At 34.3% G+C, this 22,550-nt stretch overlaps 1 protein-coding gene across 2 annotated transcripts in view; it reads right to left on the bottom strand.

Moving 5' to 3' along the window:
- LOC123679699 (dopamine receptor 2) overlaps window positions 1-22,550 on the bottom strand; it is a 258,175-nt gene that overhangs the window by 12,949 nt on the left and 222,676 nt on the right. The window contains exons 3-4 of one of the 2 annotated variants that reach the window (XM_045617124.1): window positions 17,614-17,698; window positions 1,043-1,711 (exon numbers count right to left, since the gene is read on the bottom strand). In XM_045617124.1, coding sequence (XP_045473080.1) covers window positions 1,640-1,711; window positions 17,614-17,698 — 157 coding nt within the window. In that variant the 3' untranslated portion in view covers window positions 1,043-1,639. Of the gene's footprint in view, window positions 1-1,042; window positions 1,712-17,613; window positions 17,699-22,550 lie in introns of those variants that run through there. The other variant, XM_045617116.1, reaches the window with a different exon arrangement.

A 22,550-nucleotide genomic window follows, 5' to 3' on the forward strand; every position in this document is an offset into this window, starting at 1 on the left:
GTAGCAGTATATAGCAGTTATAGTGATTTTGATTTACAAAATTAATATTGATTAGTTTTTACACAGTAGGTTGAAAAGAACTGAATTGTGTGTTTGACAATTCAGAAGATTGAATTATTTTAAAAGTTCTAGGGTCTTGGGAGTTTTTCGCGGTTGTTTAGCTTTTCCATATTTTATTTACGGAAATACGTGCTCTGAATTCCAACAATGGCTAGCAAATATTGAATCCTTTTCCTTCTGTAGGAATGATCTCGAGTGTTCTTTATACTCGAAGGCGAATGAAGGTCCAGTTTGTCCACCATAAAAGGACTCAATTCAAATAAATATGAAGTTAACAATGGCCGTGCATATCATATTGAATAAATTGGACGGTTGCTTTACCCTGATGCTCTTCAAGAGAACATGAGGTTATTCGAATTGAAGATAACATTCAACCATAGTTCCCATTCCAGATATGCATTCAAAACAAAGAGAAAATATTCAAAGGTACACAATAATGCAAAAGTAGGTAAATCAAACCAATAAAAAAACTTTATCGTTCATCCTCTTTGAATATCTGTGTGACAATCATAATAACAACTTACAACCTAGAATACCTGCAATTAGTGGTTATTCCTGTTTAGTCTATATAAGTAATGATCTGGTTATTTCTCATTGATGTTTTAGTTTCAGTTCTATTTGTTACTTTTAATCGAACAAAATTTTTTTTCTTGTACAGGGTATTTACTGATTACGGTATGAAACTTCAGAGGATCATATGTTAGTTCTTTAAAAAAAAATTGAAATGACAATATAAAGCAATATTCATAAAATATCATAAATACTCTTGAACTGATTTGGTACTGTTATAGGAAGTATTAAAATGCTTATCAGCTCTAACTAGAGTGAAATTAATCGATCCAGTGACACAGCCAATAATATTGAGAAAAAAGAATTTTTTTAATTTCTTCAGATTAAACAACTGAAACTTTTAGTATCTTGTGTTTTCTTCGTATCAAGGGAAGAAAAAAATAAAATTCACTTGTAACTCATTTCAAAAATTATCCATGGACAATAAAAATTTCTACGTTTTGATTTCAAATAACTATACCAAATTACAACTAAATCGGTTCAAGAACATTGATGATATATTATAAATACCAATGTTTTAAACTTAAACGCCCTGTTTCTCAGAAACGAAGCTTTTGAAACTGTCACTCAGTAGAAAACAAAAAGCAGCTGCAATAATTCTTTAATTGCATAATAATGAATAAACAAAAAGGATGTTTGGTTTGAAGTATGGTTTACTCCATTGGCCTGGATATTTGTTAAAATTTTTTCAAAAGTCGAGATATTTTGCGCTGAAAATGGAAATAATGAACAATAGTGTAAAATTTGCAGTAATCATCATTTATATAATATCATCTGTAAATTTTTAATCTTTTGTTGTTGTTTTTCGTTACAGGCTACGATAAACTCAATTTTTGATGCCGCATATTTGGGAGAAATATGCTATTATCTTTTCATGAATAAAAGTGTAAGTATCTTCAAATTTTTTTTGAATTGTGAATTTCTGAAAAAACTAAAAATAGAAAAGGGATGTGGATTTGGTGAAGGGTAGACTGGATGCGATCTCGATTGGTCGAGGCGGGGCTGAGTGCTAAATGTATGTCTGCTCGCAGGAATTGTGTCTCAGGCTGTAAGAGCTGTAGTAGCGTTGCGATGATAGTCTCTGTAAAATTTAAGAAATATGAGTCACACCTTTCTGTTACCATACAGTGGAGAAGGAGTAATCTTATGTAGGAAAATCATTTCAATATGAGCTAAAATTTTTTGGCAAATGTGAGAAATATCAGTATTGGTCTTATTGCATCAATGTTCAAAGTAATGTTCAAGTCCATAATTGTAACATCTTTCAGTGCAGCAATAATAATGATAAAATTCACGAGAATCAGACGGGCTACGAGGACCGGACACGACCGAGCTCTATCCTTCTGATATTTTAATTACCCCCGAATGTTTTCCATAGTGGGAAGCGAGAAAGCCGACTATCCGAGAGGATTTTTTTCTCATACGCTAAAGTCGATGATAATTATAATAATATTTATTGATCCCTTCAAACAATGATGTGTAGATCAAGTCAAAATAAAAAAAAATAGAGAGAAAAAAAAAAAGAAAAACACAACAAGTCATTCTATTTAAACTGAACACAAATGAAATTGTTATAAATAACATCGCGATAACTCATAATTATTTTAGAATTCACTTAGAAAAAAGTAACATTCATCTAATAGGATATTCTTGATTATTTTTTCAAATTGTTCTATATTCATACTTTCGATAAAGACCGTTGAATGGTTGTATAATATTATTCCCTGGTCAGTTGGTTAATGTTTTGTGAATAAGTATTCAAAGTGTTTCGTAAGCTGCAAGTTTATATGTTAAAAAACGATTAAAAGAAATCAGCAGAAAAATGTTTTATTTACATAATATATGTGAAAGTACACTATTTGGGAATTTATTTCTTTGAAATAATGTGGTCCAAATGTCTACCCTCGGTTTGGCTAGTATATATAAGCACCCAACAAATCAGAGATGAATTGAAAATTGAAACCATTGAGGAAATAGTTAACAAACAAAGAAAAGAAGACAATGGAGACGCTGAAAGAGTACGAGAATAAGGAATTAAGAAAGATACTACAAATCGAAATAAGAATGACAGATAGGTGGAAATATTTTTTTCAAATAACCAAATAGAGGAAAGAAGTGACTTACATTAGGGAGAAAAGTCTCCAAAGTACACAACTGTGAGAAATCGGAGAAAATAAAGTAGAGACAGTCCTAATACAAAAAGAAGATCTGAGAAGGTAAAAATAAGCTTCATCCGAAAACAAGACGTTGGTAAACATTTGTAAGCGCTGAATTTCCTCTGAATTGCATCTTGTGGTTTCAATTCTTGCACTAGTTGAATTTGATAGGGGTGCAGTTTTAGATAATCGTGCAAAATTGTAGTGATGATATGTGCATATTCAATTCAAAAACAAGTTTCCAAATTTAGAGGTTGGGATCATCACGAACAGAATGATTAAACCGTTCCACGTTCTCTTCCGTTCTCAATAACCTAGGGCGCCCAGGTTTTGGTTTATCCTGTTTTGATCAAACTTTTTGGCCAAACTTTTTCACCAAATCTTTCGCCTAATAAAGACGATTTATTATATTATTATTAATTTACGAATGCGAGCAATGCCGTATCATTTAAGTGACGAAAAACCTTGAATAATGGGGAAATTTGATTGCGCTATAGCCACGATAAGATTCGACTCAATGATGCTGAATTCGTGATCAAATTCAACTCTTGAATGAAAAAAATTTTCAGGGTAGGTTCGGATTTAGAATGCCGCAGTTGAGTTCAAATAATATGAATAATATAAGCGCACAAGAGCTTGTGACTTTATGTCAATGTTTTACTATTTTTTTATACTCAAGTTGATAATTTATTACAAATATTTGAAGTGCGAATAAGTGATAAGTTTTCGAATAAAAGTATATAAAACATGATCATAAAAATATATCATTTCTCATACGAATATTGTGAATAGATGACGATAAATAATTTATATCAATATTCCCGTGGAATTGCAGCGGAATATCGCTTGGGATGTGCCATATTATACGTAATTTCATCGTTTCTATGTTGAGGTCTGTGTTAAAGCTAGATTCCATTCAACATACTCCCCATAACGACCTCATCAAACTCAACTTTCAATTCCATTATCATAATCTCAGAATGAACGAAAACGATAAACTTTACATACATATAACTGGTATTCATGCGATAAAAATCACAATTTCGTAATGGATTCAGTAGAGCAGTGGCGTATTAGAGGAGGCTTTATTAATAGTAAAAATTGGAATTAAAATAAGGCAATTGGACGTTTAAGATTCTTTTTTATTGTCGGGAGCGCTAAGAAACATAAACGCTAAAATTATACGTTGATGATTGACTGGGCGTCTTAATGACTCTAAAGGAAATGAAACGAGATTCGTTTCTTTGGCAACTGACGATTTAATAGAAAAGATGTGATTCTATCACAAGATTCACTATCCGTTGAAAGTTCATTAAAATGCAGTAGATGGCAAATTTGATGTGTTTTCTCATAAATTTGTTTTCTGTGAATTTGAACGGAATATTATTACTTTAAGAAACTTGGATATTATGTGTACAACTTTGCATCCGCCATTTTGCGATAGATGGCTATAGCGGTAAGTGGTAGTCGAAATAAATAGATCGTAGATGTCATACAATAAGTTTAGATACTTGTAAACATAACGCCATCGAAATATTAGTCGATTGAACATGTCAGCTTACGAACCAAATTCATTTGCGGGAGGTTTTAAGTTTCTGCTTTGATATGAAGAAATCTGCGGTTGAGGCTCATCAAATACCTATGGTATGGCCGCTATTAGTGAAAGAACGTGCTGAAAGTGGTTTCAACGCTTCAAGAACGGTAATTTTGAGGTCGAAGACCAGTATGGCGGTGGAAGAGAGAAGGTTTGAAGATGCAGAATTGGAGGCAGTACTTGATCAAATGCAACAATAATTGGCAGGTTCATTGGGATTGACACAAAAAGTCATTTCAAAACACCTGAAAGTCATGGGAATGATTCAGGAACAAAATGGGTGCCGTACGAGTTGACGCCGAGAGATTTTGAACAGTGTTTGTTTGCTCTTGAATAGCTGCTTGCAAGGAAAAGACGGAAGGGATTTCTGCATCGCATTGTGACTGAAGACAATAAATGAGTTCATTACGATAATCCCAAGCACATAAAATCATGGGGATATCCCGGCCATGCTTCCACATCGACGGACAAACTGAATATTCACGGTTCCAAGATTATGCTCAGTATTTGGTGGGACCAGCTCGGCTTAGCGTCTTATTGTCTTACAGTTGTTGAAACCAACTGACACAATCATAGGCGATCGTTATCGAATCCAATTAATGTGATTGAGCCAAGCATTGAAAGACAAACGGCCGCAATACAACGATAGGTATGATGAAGTTATTTTACAGCATGACAATTCTCGACCCCATGTTGCGAAAGTGGTCAAGACATACTTGGAAACTTCAAAATGGGAAGTCCTACCCCACCCGCCGTATTCTCCAGACTTCACAATAAAGCCTTTAATTTAAATTTAAATTTAATTTAAAAACGGCAGAAGAAGTTGTACGCCTATGTACCATACTTTGGCGAGGTGATCTCAGCCAGGTGCATCTACTATCAGAGGATGTTACATCTCGGAAACAACGATGGAATCTTCAGTATGGCACACAGTATTTTCTACCATATACATAACCATAGCGGAGCATGGTGATTTTGCCGGAAAAATTCGGGTTTATGTTTCAAGCGGTTCTGATCTTCCGAGAGTTACGCATCCCACGACGTCATCTCTCGGGTAAGCAAAGAACCGCCAAACAATCCTCTGCCAGTAACGATGACGCTCCATAGGAGGAGGTACGGAGGGATATGAGAGAGCACGTGCGAGTTGTGATGACGGAAAAGGAAGCTGTACAAGCTTGCAAGGAGACCACTTTGGCGAGGTGTGATCAACCAATTTTGACAGGATTGGGGTATTTTATCTGACTGCTTTCAAATCAAATCAAATCAAACCCAACCCTTCCACAGCAAAGACGCCATGCTGGCACTAAGGAAATGGAAGGTGTATATGGCAGGGAATACTGAGATCCATACTGAAAATTCCATCAATGTTTCCTGGATTGAACTAAGAGAGTTCGCACCTTCAGAAATGGGCTGAGAACGCCTCGCAAAAGTTATTAATGAACATTAAAGTGAATGAATAATGTATCCCAACTCATCAGAAATAAAACTAAATCCTTCAGAATAGCTAAAAGCAATTGCAGGATATATCTTCAGGCTTATCATAATAGTAGGTCAAAGGAGAAAGACAACTAAGACGAAATTCTTGAATTAGGAAGAAAGTTTATAAAGGCGTCTCAGGTTCGAGTGCCCGATTAACATTTCCTTTACAGCCATAAGTATTTCGGTCGCAAAAATATTCAAGTTTAGTAGATAATATCGACTAATATCATAATACCAATTTTCAGAATTCAAATAGGCTCAGTTCTCCAGAAACGTCTAATTGGCATTTGAAATGAAAACTCCCTGTATAGACGGAATTGTGGAACTTTTCCTAAGTATTAATCGAACTAATTGTACGTTCAAAAGGGTATCCACATGAACATCAAATGTGTTCTGTGATAAAAGAAACAAAAACATTGATATTAAGTTTATGAATATCTAACCTTTTTTTTTGTTTTTTTAATTATTTTGGATATTGACAGCTCCGAATAACTGACACAAATTGAAATCGAATCTCTTATTTTATTCTAAAAAAAACTCTAGATGATGGACGGAAGTTTTTTTTCATACGTTTCTCTAACTCATATGAGCTGGTGAAAATTTGAATATTCAAAAACTGAAAACAAACACATCAGTCAACTTCAACAGTCGACGAAAGCACAAATCCCGTTCATTATATTTTCCACAACGTCGCCCAACTTTCTGAAATTTTTATTAAATCAGAGTGAAGTTCAAGTGAAACATTCATCAGCGGACATAATTCCCACTTGTGAATGATTATGGTATGATTATACTTTGATCAACCTTTTCGTATGTGTTGCCGTAATGAACATAACTTTCCATTTGGGTAGAATATAGAGTTGGCAGGTGTGTAAAATGTAAAGCGGCCTGGAGTTGGACACGAAAATACCGCACTTTAATATATTATGGGCTGAACTTTGGAAATTTAGTTGATGTTATATCGGGTCATAGAAAACTCGTTTACACGGTGAAGTATATACCTGCATTGCAGTTTCGTGGGTGTTATTGAGATCTTTGAGTTTTATTTCGGTTTGTTAGAGAATTATATGGAAAATGTCTGTTAATTGAGATAACATTATTTCAGAGTCTTCTGAGTTAATTTAAGCTTTTATGCAGGGTGTATCTTAAAACCACTGAAAATATGTAATGCCATGAAAATTAAAATGGGTATTTGCTATAAAATTTTTCGAAAAACCTTACCCCGAAAAAGTTACTCCCCTCCGAAGATTAACAAAAAGAATTGTTTTTATTTTTATTTTTCAAGGTTTATTGAGTGAAACTACACACTTTGGAATTTTTCAACTATGAAGTATGCTAAGAAGAGGTTGAAATAGTCAACCCCTAAAATATTTTTTCAGAACTTTTTTTCGGATGAAAATTTTCCTTTTAAAAAAACATGGCTGGAAAGCTCAATTTATTTAAAATCATTTTTATCTCCTCAAGTTCCTCAGAAAATTTGAGCATTTACGAGAAAAACATAAATGTAAATAGTAAATTTTGCTAATAAATTAATATTATAAATTATTATTTTTATTGCAAGCTCATGTTAAATAGCATTTTATTGAACAAGAGACAACCAAATTATATGTCTACTAGGCTAGTACTTTTACAACTAATACAATAGTGAACATACAATAAACATAAACTTGTTGATTATCGACAATATTTAAAATATTTGTTAAAAATTCTTTTGTTAATCTGTAACTTTTCCGGGGGGAGGTTTTTCAAAAAATTTTATTCCAAATACCCACCTTAATTTTCATCACAGAATCATCCCTTACATTTTTTCGATGTTATTCTGATACACCCTGCATTAATATAAAAGCTCAAATTTACTTGGACGACGAATCATATGGGGCCGTATTCATAAAAAAAAGGTTATGCTTATACTTGCAGAATATACACAATTTGGTGATCTAACACCTTGTGATTTTTTCTTTCGGGATATGTTGAGTTTATACCGATAATCTAACAACATCCGAGAAATTAAAAATCAACATTGAATGTACTATCAATGAAAATGTATATATGGTAAGTAAGTTGATATAATGTGTTTTGAAGCTAGTGCAGGAAATGTTGACAAACACATCGGAGCGGAACAAAATTATGTTGTTTTTGAGAATCGAGAATGAAATATAGAAACGTGGCCAGCAAACTGGGCTGAATTGCCGCCCCTTAAAAAGAAGCGCCTGAAACGGACGCACAGTGTATCACCTCTAACGCCGGCCCTGCTTATACTCTCTAAAATGTTAGAACTTGCCGTTGCTTTGGCTATCATGTATACGCACGGCCGGACAGAATTGAAATTGACCACGAATGCATCATCAGAGAGTTGAATCTTATCGTTTAAGACCATGTCCACCTCGAAACAGGAAATCGTGATATTGTAACGATAAATACATTGATCTGTTCATTAACGAGAGCTCAAATAGGCACAGAACTGAATACATCGAAATCCTCACGAGACGAAGTGTAATAGAATGATTATTCGATGTGAAGTGATAGAAAACTAACATTTTGTGGTCAAATTTTAATACACTTGCAGAAGGCATTGATATTCTTCCACGAGGTCAGAAATATTGAATGAACGAGTATTATACATTATTTTTTATATTTCACTGAACTTTTATTGAATACAATGGAATATTTCCATAAATATCGTTCAGCAATTTTCGCATTAAAAAAAGTGGATATAATAGATCTGTTCATAAATCTGAAAATTGCACATTCTATTTGTGAATAAGCGTTTGTTTTCTAGAAGTTAATTGTCGTAGTTACTGAAACTTCACAGAAAAAATAAAGCCTGACTTTATTATGCATATTAAGAAAATTCCTGCATTTCCATATTATATGACGAAACTCATATATGGCGCAATAAATATACTTTATAAAGTTGGAACGAGCATATTGAAAACTTCTAGGAAGTAGGAGAACTGAGATAGACAGAAATGATGCGATTATTCAATTTTAGTCATAACTGCAAACAATATGAAGCTCTAATTATATCCCGTTATGAATCTGGAAATGAATGGGATAGAGAAAATGAACAATTCGTAAATTTATGGATGTACAAAACTGCATGGCTGAACACAACGTGAGATATGCAACGATTCAATTAATATCTATGAATTATTTAACTGAAATTGAAGCTTTGACGATGAGTTGCCCATTTTTATAAAATAATAGATGAAAGACCCTTTATACATGTTGTTTGGTGACCAGGGAAAGTCTATGTAATCTGTGTGAGAGGGAAAATAATATTTGAAGTCACCTTAGGACAATTTTTTTTCCAGATACTCACGCAGTGTTTTAGAGAATTTGATTTTCAAACGTCTCCAATATCCGAAGTACTTATATCTATTGTTTTTGAGAATTATTGAAATTGAAAACCGAAGTGGAAATTTTTTGTCAACAATTCTTTATAAATGTATTTCAGAAGATGTATTTTTATGTCCATTTCATTTTATCAACGCCATTGATGACCTCCTTGGGTTTCCATGATTGAGTAGGGTAGAGAACAAAAGATCTACTTGGTCACAGTTCCCGGAAGGCTTACCGAGCCACAACGACCCAAGTTCAAATAATAATAATAATGTTCAGTTAATTGGTGAGTTTTTGTACGATTGATGACATTAGTAACGAGTGGTAAAAAAATTCTTTTCGCCATTTCGGGTCTGTAATTAGGAATTACATTTTTTTCAAAAGCAATAAGAAACTCTTTTATTGTTCAAAAATACTTAAATGCAGATAGCACATGAGCAAAAGGAATGCTCACCTAATATTGGATGGCCCAAATTTCTATTGTGATTTTCTGACCACATAAACTCAAGTAAGCAATTTTTCGCGCATGTTCTAGTGATTAGATTGCTCTCATTTAGTACCAAATACTTGTTATTTTTCAATATTGATCTGGATGGAATAAATAACAATAGGTATACAAGAAATAAGCATCTCAGGCAACAGAAACATCTATTTGCTCGAATGGAAAAACGATAATAATGGATTAATCGATCCTACTTATTTTGAAGGAAGATTCAATGGAGAGGCTTACCATGATTTTTGTGGATTTTTTTCACACCTTCCAGGATATATCCCTCAAAGGAGGGTCATTTTTTCACATGATGGCGCACAACCCCTTTTATCTAGCCAGAAATGATTTGGGTAACGTCAATTCTCAAAGATGGCCATCTCAATCCCCTCACCTTACATCACTTGACTATTTTTTCTGTGGACTCCCGATGTCCTCTCACTGTACGAACATAATTCAATTTGCAGACAAATTCTTCAATATAGAGATTCTCTCCCGATTATTTTCAGCTCCAAATTGCAGGTATTGAGGCTAAATGGGCACTAGCTACTGACTAGATAATGCGCGCAATGAAAAGAATGCCACTCTTCAATGAAACCAATCTAAAAAAAAAATCACCAAAATTGATAGACTACTTCGAAAGTTAGACGTTTGAAATTTCTCAGAATTTTCGAAAACCTTTGCATCTCGACGACGAGAGCCCTGAAGTGATATAAAATATCACTTCCAACTCACACAGATGTCCTCATGCATAAATTGTTTTTTCATCTCATACGTAATGAAAATGAGCAATTCATCGTGAAAGCTCCAGTTTCAGCGGATACTTCATGCTCTTGTTTGGATGTGCTTCAACGGTGGAACAGAAAGGGGAGAATTTTCTGTTAAGTATAATTGGACATCCATTCTATATTGGACGCTCTGGATGAGGTATATCCATTGACGCGTTATTGTCTATTTACATTTTGAAGGCCGTACTACAACTTTTATCATTCCTATTGATCTACACCGTCACTCAAAAGGTTCCAGGACCGGCCCACAGATGACACCGCCAGTGCGGTACTCCTTTTTCTTTAGTTGGATGAAAATGAGTTTCGTGTATTAATAAAAGGCTATTTTTTAATGGGAAGAATACGAGTACTGTGCAAACAAAGCAATGACTAGGTAAGTGTTATTCTGTATCTGCTCCATCGACAACCACAGTTAATGGGTGGTTTAATGAGCTTAAACGTGGTCGAAGAAGAATGAGTAAGAATTTGCAGTTCTTTGATAATACATCAAAAGAATTCACGAAATGGTTTTGAACCATCGTAAGTTGAAGTAACTTGAGATAAGGGTGAATTTGAAGATATCACAAGGCAGTGTATTCACTATTTTGCGTGAATATTTGGTCCTAGAGATTTTCTTGAAATGGGTGACGCGCTTGCTCCCCGCTAATCAGAAGCAATATCGTTGATTCCGAATGCTGTTTGTACATGTTTGAGCGGAATGAACAGGATTTTTTTCGTCGATTCGCAGCAGATATTACTAGTCCTGAGTCAAAGAGAGCATCAGTGGAAATCAGTCGGTGAAAGCCGTCCAAAAGCGTTTAAAATCTCGGACATCAGCTGAGAGGTTATTGCATTCATATATTCATTTATTTATTTAGTAGTACTTATCATACAATTTCCATGTTTTTGCACGTTTTGTCAGGAAATCCACTAAAGGAGAACATAAAATATTTATTAACAATCTGTATACATGAGAAGGCAAAAATCAGCGACCTAATGGTCTAATATTGCTCTATAATGTGATCTACAGCTCGCCTTCCAGTTTCTGAGTTTTGGCCAGTGTGTTGGCCTCTTATTTCCCTCTAATTCCCGAGACCCAGACCAGAAAGATCTTGTTATTCTTGCCTATTTCATTGAGTCTTTCTCGGTACTTCAATACCATCTTAGAATCGATGATATGTGAGCACAGTGCTTTGATTGCATCCTGACTATCAGAATGTATCGCTATATCACATTTCTGATAGTTTCTTGCTATCTTGGTTAATTTCAATACTATGAAAAGCACAGATGCAGCGGACTCTTTATTCTGAAATTATCTGAGGGTGAATCCTGAATAGCCGAAGGTATCACAGTAAAAAGCTTTACCCACATAGAAAGCACAATTTTGAGTTTTAGTAGTTAAGCGACATAGTTTGACATGGTATATTGTTCATTGACTAACTTGACAAGGGTGAAACCATTACCAGTGATTATTTCTTTCGTCTATTCAATATCGGTCATCAACCAATCAAAGTTTCGTTTCATATTTGAATAAACCAATCACCGACCATTCAGCATGGTATGGGGGCAGTTCATCAAATTTTGTGAACATCGCCAATGCGAACTGAGTGAATCGACCCCAATTACAAGACTGAACGATATTTGGAAATATTGGTCATGGAACATGAAAAAAGAAAATGGGGAAGATTATGGAGCCTATACTGTATGTGGAATTATCTTTGACATAAAGAATTAAATTCAAGTAATAATGAAGATAACATGACCTTGATTAATAAGCTACTAATTTCGTTGATGCTAAATTTCTCTTTCATAAATTAATTTGACTCGACATCATTTTGGATTCAATAATTATAGATGAAAGTCCTCCAGCTTTGCTCCAGGGCCAGATTATTAACGCAAAAATTATGTCTCATCAAATTATTATAAACCACATTCAAAATTTTGATGCAATCAAAATAGTCGACTATTTATCAAATTCTTGATACAACATAACTTTATTGGATCAGTTGAGTGTAGAAATTGGGAAAAAAATCGATGAAGGCCAAGGTTGAATAGATTATTCTTCAAATCTGGCCGCTAGTTATTACTGACTTTAGCAGACCTTACAGTTTGCCTCAGAGAAAGTAATTTGGCTCTAATGAAGAAGTAAGAGTATGTCTCTATTGCTTAGAGGTCACAATTGTTGACGAATAAAGTCGAATTTTTAAGAAGAAATTGATTTTAATTGATTTGGCCTGGGACTTATTGGGTGAAGTATTAGTCAAATCTAAAGAGCAGAAAACAGAGGAGATTTTTAACATTAAACCATTGGATCGCTTTTTGCAAAAATGTTTCCTAAATGAGAACCCAATGAATGAAATATTTGAAACGGAAAGTTCCTTTCTGATTGACAACAATTTTCATATTTAAAATAAACCTTCGAATCGAGTTATCTCTTTTTGCTCTTACCCTAATTCGATAAAAACTTAATCTTTATGGGACCGCAAAACATAACAACTGTCATAATAAACTCCGATTCACTGATATCCTGTCCAAAATCGTCGGATTCCATAAAAGAGGATTTATTTTGAATTTTTTTTCGGTTTATCAGATCAGAAAAAGTGGGTGACCGAATCTCCCTTGTTTATATTATATCAATCCCTGCAGTGGTGTAGTCGAAATTATGGCGCCCTGCTGTAACATAAATAACGGGTGTTTTTTTTCGAGGTATATAACTTTAAGTTGGCATTACTGTTCAAGATGGCGACCGATTTAACAGCTGTCGAGTGATTTATTCTCAGTTTGGTTTGGCAATTCATCATAAATATACTCACGCCTGAACAACGCTTGCAAATAGTGCAATTTTATATCGAAAATAATGGTTCTGTGCGGAATACGTATCGCGCACTACATCCTGCGATGAAGCGCACTTCTGGTTGAATGGCTACGTCAACAAACAAAACTGCCGCATTCGGAGTGAAGCTAATCCTCAAGTGTATGTCGAAACACCGTTACATTAAAAAAAACTGACTGTTTGGTGCGCTTTATAGGCTGGTGGAATCATTGGTCCGTACTTCTTCAAAAACGATAATGGCCAGAACGTTACAATCAATGGTGATCGGTATAGAGCCATGATTACTAACTTTTTCATTCCTGAATTGAACAACCATGATGTCCAGGAGATGTGGTTCCAACAAGACGGCGCAACGTGTCACACAGCTTGTGCCACAATCGATTTATTGAAAGACACGTTGGGTGACCCCCTAATTTAACGTTTTGGACCTGTGAATTGGCCTCCAAGATCTTGTGATTTAACACCGCTAGACTACTTTCTGTGGGGCTATGTAAAGTCATTGGTCTATGCGGATAAGCCACAAACCTTTGACCATTTGGAAGACAACATTCGCCGTGTTATTTCCGATATACGGCCACAAATGTTGGAAAAAGTCATCGAAAATTGGACGTCCAGATTGGACTACATCCAAGCCAGCCGTGGCGGTCATATGCCAGAAACCATATTCAAAATGTAATGCCACAAGATTATCTTACGGATAAATAAAATTCATGTCAATCGAACAATCCATCGTTGTTTTATTGCAATTTAAAGTTCTATAGCTCTAAAAAAACACCCTTCATTAGCACCCCCTCTCAAACATTCTCATGAATAAATCCTCATCGCAGTATTAACACATTCATACATTTTCTAAATGACCAGTTGTCCACTAAAACAAAGAACTGAAAGAAAGAAGCGGGTACTGTCTCAGAAAGAATATCACCCTGCAGATTTGCATTCAAAATTAGTATATCACATGATGACAACTTCAACCTAGAATATCTATGCTAAATTCAAGTTGAATATCTTGTGAAGGAAAGATCCTATGAGAAACTTGAAGAAATAACAAACTTCAACACCCTGAATCTTGAAAACAAAGTGGTGGTCCATGCTCATAGGACTTTTTTTCTCAAAATGATCTGAGGAATCTTTAATTTTTTAATGAACCTCCAATTTAGAAACTCCCTGTATATCAAATTGAACACTGAATTCTTTTCTGAAAACATAGATGTTGAAATTGTGTTGACTAACTAAATCAACGGTTATTATAGATGCAAAATAATGAAATCCAAATACCATGTAGCTCCCATTTGGAGAGTAACAATCCCAAATATTCTAATAGACCATAAACCTATCTTCGTAGTCAAAGAAACCAACCCATTTACGAATCTCAAATCCGACGTAAAAATTTTACCGTTGATTTTGCTGAAATAGTAATTTACGTAACAAGTCCGGAAAATAGGGTTTTTTTGGACGAATAGACAAAATTCCAGGACGAGCGTAAGCGAGTCCTGGAAGTCTGTGAGTCCAAAAAAACCATTTTCGGGCGTGTTGCGTACAATATTTTTTCGGCAACCATGTAAAATAACACTATCGCTGCTGCTGTCCATATTTTATTGCGATTGCGATAAAAAAACATGCAAATTTTTGACAACTAATTTCATATGAACTGTCAGCCGTTATCTCGGTTACTATGGATTCTATGATTCTTTTCCGGCCTAGTCCGGGAAGTACGTACTTTCCGGACTAGGCCGGAAAATGCTACTGTCTCAGAGAAAAAGCGTCCGGGAAGTGAGCACTTCCCGGACGGTTGCATGTTTTTTCATCGCAATCGCAATAAAATGTGGAAAGCAGCAGCGATAGTGTTATTTTACATGGTTGCCGAAAAAATATTGTACGCAACACGCCCGAAAATGGTTTTTTTGGACTCACAGACTTCCAGGACTCGCTTACGCTCGTCCTGGAATTTTGTCTATTCGTCCAAAAAAACCCTATTTTCCGGACTTGTTACGTAAATTACTATTTTCTCAATTATTGAAGTTTGTAACGGTTTTTTTACCCTGGGACGTTTATTCCAATCCCTCCCTAGTTTCTACGTCACTGAATCTCGGCGCGAGGATGATCAGGACTATTATTTTTCGGAGTACTGACCGTAGCGAACGGTGTCCATGATAACATGCAGAGGAAATGGAATAAAAGCGGAAATTGACTGGACTCTTTTGGTAAGGTCGCTGTAAATCCTGAGTAACGACTAAAAATCTGGAAAATAGGGAGTGCAGGAAATGAAACGGTCTATTTTTAACCTGGAGAAATAATCACCGGTAGACTGAGTAGGAATGTCCATAAAATTGCAAGCCAGAATGCACGTTTCAGAGGGAAAAACAAGAAAATCACGACAGTCTGAGAAGCATTTTCACTTAATGATTTGAGTGCAAAATGTGTCAAATGATGAATGAAACACGAACTGAATTTTGACTGCCTCGAACAAAAAATTCATTTTTTTTACGATGATAGCTAGTATTCTGTGATGTCGGCCGTAAACACGACAATTCTCGAATAGAACAACCTAGAAGAATATCAGTTTCAAGCTTGGCGCAGAATTTCTCATTGATTTCATCATCAAAACCATAAAATGCAAAATATGGAGAAACATGCTGATATTTCAGAGGAAGCAGATACGATCGAGTTTGAATTTAGGAGTTAATGATTATTTGCTGTAAACAGAATTTCTTATTCATCCTGTCTCTAGAAGCATAGAAAATTCAAGCAAAACATGTAAAAAACTCATTATATTTCCGTAACAACAGATCTGACTAGGTTGAAATTTAGTTTGCTAATGTAAAATAAACATTTGAATATTCATGCTCAATTTTGAAAGTATCGTATCATTATAAGCTCACCTAGATATAATAAGCGAGAATAGTGACATCATAATTAATAACAGATATAGCTATATAAGGTTTTATGGTCTCCAAGGTCGCAATAGGCGTATGGGTAAAGTCAGTTCTTTTCCAGATTTTTTTTTGAGATATTTTTAGATGGATACCGAAATATTTACAGTAGACAGTTTGATGAATTTTTGTCTCTAATTCTGTGGCCTAGCCGTATAATCTGTCACTTCCTGCAGATTAAAATCGTGCGAGAATATCTCATTTCATATTTTTATTTTTTTTTATTATATGTTGGTATATACTCAGAACTCTCCTGTTATGGATTCGTCTATTATTTATCAAATTTGTAATACAGAAAACTGATTTTCCATTAATTTCAATAAAAATTCAGTGAATTAGAGAATATAATGTATAATACTCATGCATAAGACTGAATCTAACAATCGTTCATTCAATTGAACTCTTGGAAGCGCATCATTGTTTTCGGCACTTGTAATAAAAATAATAAATAAATAAAAATAAATAATAATAATAGAAATAACTATCTGAGATCTTATTGGTGATAAATTTCTGAATCACCTATCTATTTAATAGTACGTATGCTGAAAATTTCAATTAATTTATACAATTGAATCACAAAATGTTATTTAACTATAGACGTCAGGATAATATAGGTTGATCTCAGTTTGTCAAAAATTACTTCGGCTAACGATAATGAAAAGTTGTGAAATTATTATTAATTACTTGAAAAATACAAAAAGAAGTTTACATCTCATTACAATACATCAGTTCACAATTACTTCACCCATGCACCTAGGCGAGGACACCTGTGTTGTTCTGTATTAAAAAAAGAAAAGTTATTATTTCCATGAAATTATGCTATTTCGCCTTTCAGCAATGCATGCGTCAGAAGAATTTAAAATGATTCTGACACTTTAACTGAAAATATACATTAAATAGATCAATTTGTTCAAAGATATGTGTAATTATGAGGGTCTGTTGAAATCAAATCTATGATGATTAATTTTTTCATCATATTTTCGATAGTAACTCCGAAAGTAAACCGAAGTTAACCGCCAACCGTAAACAATGTTACAAATTGGCGAATGCGCCATAACTAAAATCGCATTCACCATTTTGCAACCTTCATACCAATTTCCAAGAAAATTCATCCGGTTAATTGGGGACATACATAAACGGGAATGCAATAATTATTGAAATTTATGATTTACGCTTTTCTATTCACAGAAAGATATTCAATTTACATATTAAGCCCTCATGCAATACTTCATTCTAATTACAAAATGGCGTATTCGCTGAAGTTTATCATATCTTAGTTATTTTTATATGAAAGTGAAAAAATTTATCGATGAATACTGATATTTCTCACTCAATTGCCTTTCAAACAACGATTAAAAGAATGTTTTTGATATAAATAAAAAATTAGGACCTCACCTGGCTTGGCTTGCTCCTAAAGGCTGGATGATATTTGCGTCTTATTCTTCTTGGACAACAGACACATAAGATCCTCAGGAAGGCCCTGAAAGAAAAAATCCATGTTATGATCAGTTCCAATATGAAATTGATTGGAGACCGAGATAATCTTTCAAAGACTTTCATTTCCGAAATTACTACATCCCTTAACAATATAATTCAATAGATTGATTTTATTTCTATTATAACTATCACAATCTGATATTATCGAGTTCCAAATTTATGAGTACAGATAGTTTCGAATTTATGTTGTGAGGTCTATGAAGTGCAATCATTTGAAATTTGTTATATAAAATTTTATTGGAATAAACATTCTGATGTGCTTTTACATTTTAATGAAGAATATCATAATTGTATGTTGTGACTCTTTTCCTCGTGGGTTGTGTATTTCTCGGAAGATCAGCACCGCTTGGGGTTCAATCCTAACCGTGCTACGGCAAAGTCAACATGCTCCGCTATGAGTGTGTATATGATGGAAACACTGAGCGCCATATTGATTTTATCAGTGACTTTCTGAAAGAAGCCGCACCTTCAAAATTGTCTGAGAACGACTCGCCAAAAGAAAAATCATGATTGTAGAAGTTTACAATTTTATAATTCTGTGTATTAAATTTATACAGATATGAATTTTCACAACTCGATTACTTCAATTTTTGTCTTCATAATTATTGAAACAGGACGATCAATTAAGTATAAAAAATAGTTTTTGTATCAAATTACAAACGAATAGCTGTTTTTGTTTCCGGAAAAACTCCAGACGGACGAATTCCAAAAAGCAAACAGTGAAAATTTCAGAACAGGTTAATTTTTTTTCCACGAATGATATCATACGTTTGTATTGGAAATAATAACCCAAAACCAAAGGTCTTCCACATGTTTGCTCTGAGAAAACACTCGATGTCAAACCACAATACAAGAAGCTTCCCGAATATTCACCACAAATGACGCCAACAATTTTTCTCCATAATAGCTTGAAGAGAATTCAATTTCTGCTTCGTAACAGGATTTTAGGTATAGTCAATTTTCCGCATGATGAGGGAAATTCTGTGTTTTCACGAGAATAACCTCGTATCTCAGGCAAGAAGCTCTTGCTCCTCCGATGCACGGATTCTCCTAAACGTGGGGTTAAAAAACACGTTATCTAACCCTCATTTCATGTAGGTACGTACTGTTTGTTCGGTTGCGTTATGTAAATATTTCGATTTGTGTTGTTTCCGATTTTACGGACGAATGTAAAACTGCTAATTTTGGCAGAATAGATGCAGTACGGATTTCGGGCAATGATTGGTATTGAATCGCTAGGGAATTTATTTTGATTATTTATTGGCTGTTCGTTTTTTATGCGGTAATAATGATTTGTTTGACGTTTTCAGCAGATAATGAAATATACTATGCTTTTTCATGAATACTGAAAATGCATTTCAGCACCTCTAACTTTTGGTATAAAATCTACCAATGATATTTACCTACCTACAATAAATGATTTGGATGTCTTGTTGATAATTCTTGCATTTCATTTGCCTCTGTATTTCTTCAAATTATTGGAATTGCCATTTCATATATGAATGTAGCATTTCATCTCGATCGGGTAGTTGTTTTTAAATGATCGGAAAAACAAGTTTTTGAACGGCTATTTTTACAGAACCCCTTGTTGGTTCAAGCGCTTTAACAAACATTTCCGTATCTAGGTTTTTTAGTTAGAGTTTTATCTTGTTTACGAACAGCCGGCCGAGTGGATGAACGTAATCGAATTTGTGGACAGATTCGTCACCATCGAGTAATATCTTATTTTTTTAGATAATTTCGAGATCTTAACTTGAAAATTAAATTCGCTGTGACGGAATGATTGAGAGATCTATTCGGAGAACTAACACCCAAAATGTAACTCTTGAATTGTAACCAAAATCTTGTGCTCAGGATTTTTATTTGCTTTCACAATACATAAAGATTCCGCAAATAAAACCAAAACTTTGACAAATACTGCGAAGATTACCAATTTGAATATCATTAGGACAGTTTTTTTTCAATTTACAGAGAAACTTGAAAGAGCAAAGTTTTTGCATTTAACTATTTTTACGTGAAATGAGGAAACTTCCAAGGAAATCGATGAATTTAATTCAGTTTATCGAGTAAACTAATTAATTAAGAGTTTGAAGTAGAGTTCCTCCTGAATTTAGTACCTAGTATATAAACAGATCAATAAATTGTCCTTGAATGATATCATTATTCTGATTAGTATCCTAATTTTCTAGATAATATGTTTCGAACTATAAGAAGAGGAAAAATTGTATAAAAAATACTAAAATCCCGAAACGTACGTCAGTCTTTATGTTAATTTATTTATTCTATACAGGGTGTTCCTAAATCGGGGATAATGCCCGCTTCTTTCCTCCAGTTTCTTAATTTTTGTGGGTCACTGGTAGTTTTAGAAAAATGTAAATAGAAACTTTGGAATAGAATAGAAACGGTGGAATATCGATGACAAATTCAAATTAATAATCTTGTGAAGGGAAGGTACTATGAAAAAAAAACTTGAAAATAATTCAAACTTCACATCCTGTAGGCCTATGCTTATAGAATTTTAATTTTTCTTAAAATTATCGCAGGAATCTGTCTTTTGCATTTTTAATAGTAGCATGAAGTTATATCGTCGAAGCTTGTTATTTGAGAAAACCCTGTTTGATTAGGGAGCCATTTTATTAAAGTCAAAGGTACACGAGATTTGCGTAATACATACCTTAAATATCTTCTTTCTAAGAATGTACTAGGAATGTATCGAACTGATGAATGTTTAATTGAAGCTACGTTATAGAAATAATCAAGAGAGTACGGCAAACCGAAAAAAATGATATATACAGGGAGTTGTATTTGAAATATCGAAGTTGTTAGTACTTCTTGGTATGAGCGGCAACACCATAGGCGCCCGCAGGGGGTCCACCCCTGAGATTTTGCCTCATTTTTCAGTACAACACCCTCAATATTACTTTCTCAATCCAAAGAGCATGGAAAAAAGGAAAGTAATGGATTCTCAACAATTTTCCGGTTTTCAATGACAATCATAGACGCCTTATCGTTTTTCAATGTGGGAAATAATATTTCTGATGGTCTGCTCCTTTTCTTAACAAAATGAATCATATTTTACTTCAATTCCACACGGTATGAAATCACTCGCAGGATTTAATCTGACCCTTTTCATAGAACGGAAACCGCGAGTTAGTAAGGACGCGCATGAAAAATGATGCCCAGCCCATTATGAATTCCAATCAGGAAGATAATCTCTTGGGCGCGTCCAAGACCTCGGTTTTCAAATTAATGACAAATTGGCGCAATCAATCATTCTCTGAATTCTCGATTAGCGTTTCTTGTTCTTATCATAATTCTGATAGGAGGAATTGACTGGCTGTATCCTCCGTTTTTGCATGTTGGAAAGAGCAGATATGATCAAATAAGTCGTAATAAGTCCATCAGTCTTGATTTCCATGTTTCAGTTCAATCAAGATACCGATAAAACCATTGTTGTCTCCTCTTTAACCATTTCTCTCATTTTTTTTTTGATTTTCATTAATTTCATTTTTCATTCATAAATATCGTTTTACACATATGGCAATATTTTGGTGTACAGAACACTTTATTTTGGAAAAGTGGTTCTTTCTGTTTTTTTATGTCATCATTAATTGATGACATTGTGAAATCATTACTGAGTTGTGCTTTCATGATGAAATGAACTGCAGCATTCAATAAAATTGAAATTTAATGTATTATTTCTTACGGAAAGCTACAAAACAAAAATTTTCACATAAAATCCTAGAAAAACCACTACGACCCGGAAATTTACATCTGAAATTAGATGGTTTATCCTGATGAAGAGGAAAATGGTTTAATCATGTGGTACAGCATCTGTAGGTCATATTTGTTGTAGTTCAATTTTTGTAGTGTTTGTGGACTTGAAAGTAATTCCTTAGAAGACCTTCCTCTCTTCCTAGGTACAGCATTGCATAAGAACAGAGTTTCTACTATGTGACTCCTGAAGTGAATCAAGTCTAAGGCTTGTTTTGCTGGAATGCTCACTTCTTGTGCTTTCTGCTTATACTCAAACCATGAGCTGGTACAAGCCATAATATGTGTAAACATCTGCAAATACCACTTTCGTCAACTGCTGCTTAAAAAAAATAAATCTGTTTAAAATCGGATATTCTACCATTTATCTTCATCCAGGTCTCCAGGTCTTGTTCGTTGATGCCATAAAGATATGTCAAATCATACGACTAATTTGCTGGAACAACCTTTTCCTCAAGGGAAAAGAGCTTATATCTACTGATGATAGGCACTAAACTAGAAGTTTTCTTTCTTTAAACACTGAAAATGTTTATACCAGTAAGTCACGCTGTCGCCATGAGATGACAATTTTGAAAAAATACAAAAATCTTATTATAAACTTTTACTACATATTACTCACCTGGAATCAAAGGAACAATTTTAAACAGTAAATACTTTTTCAAAAACACACAAATTCATATTCGAAATATGAACCAATAAATATGAAGACCAATGTTGTGACAACTAATCCGACAACGTGCAAATATTTAAAACCACTGTAGAAAACAAGTTCATCCAAAGTTCACTTCGAATGAATTAGATGGTGTTATCATAGCGTTGCCTAACTGAATATTCCACCAGGTATCTCAGGATCGAACACCTCAACCCCCGAGAGAGGGCGCAACTACGTAATTGACTGGAGAACGCCTCGCCAAAATATAATAATATTGTATTACTACTTATTTTGAAAGCAATGTAATTATCTGATTTAATTCTACCCTTCGACCTTGAAGAATTTGTCATATAAAACGACAATTAGCCCCAGTATACTTTCTGAAAGCCCAAGCAATCTCAATTGCCGC

The sequence above is a fragment of the Harmonia axyridis genome, chromosome 1 (genome assembly GCF_914767665.1).
Source record: "Harmonia axyridis chromosome 1, icHarAxyr1.1, whole genome shotgun sequence".
Taxonomy (NCBI): domain Eukaryota; kingdom Metazoa; phylum Arthropoda; class Insecta; order Coleoptera; family Coccinellidae; genus Harmonia; species Harmonia axyridis.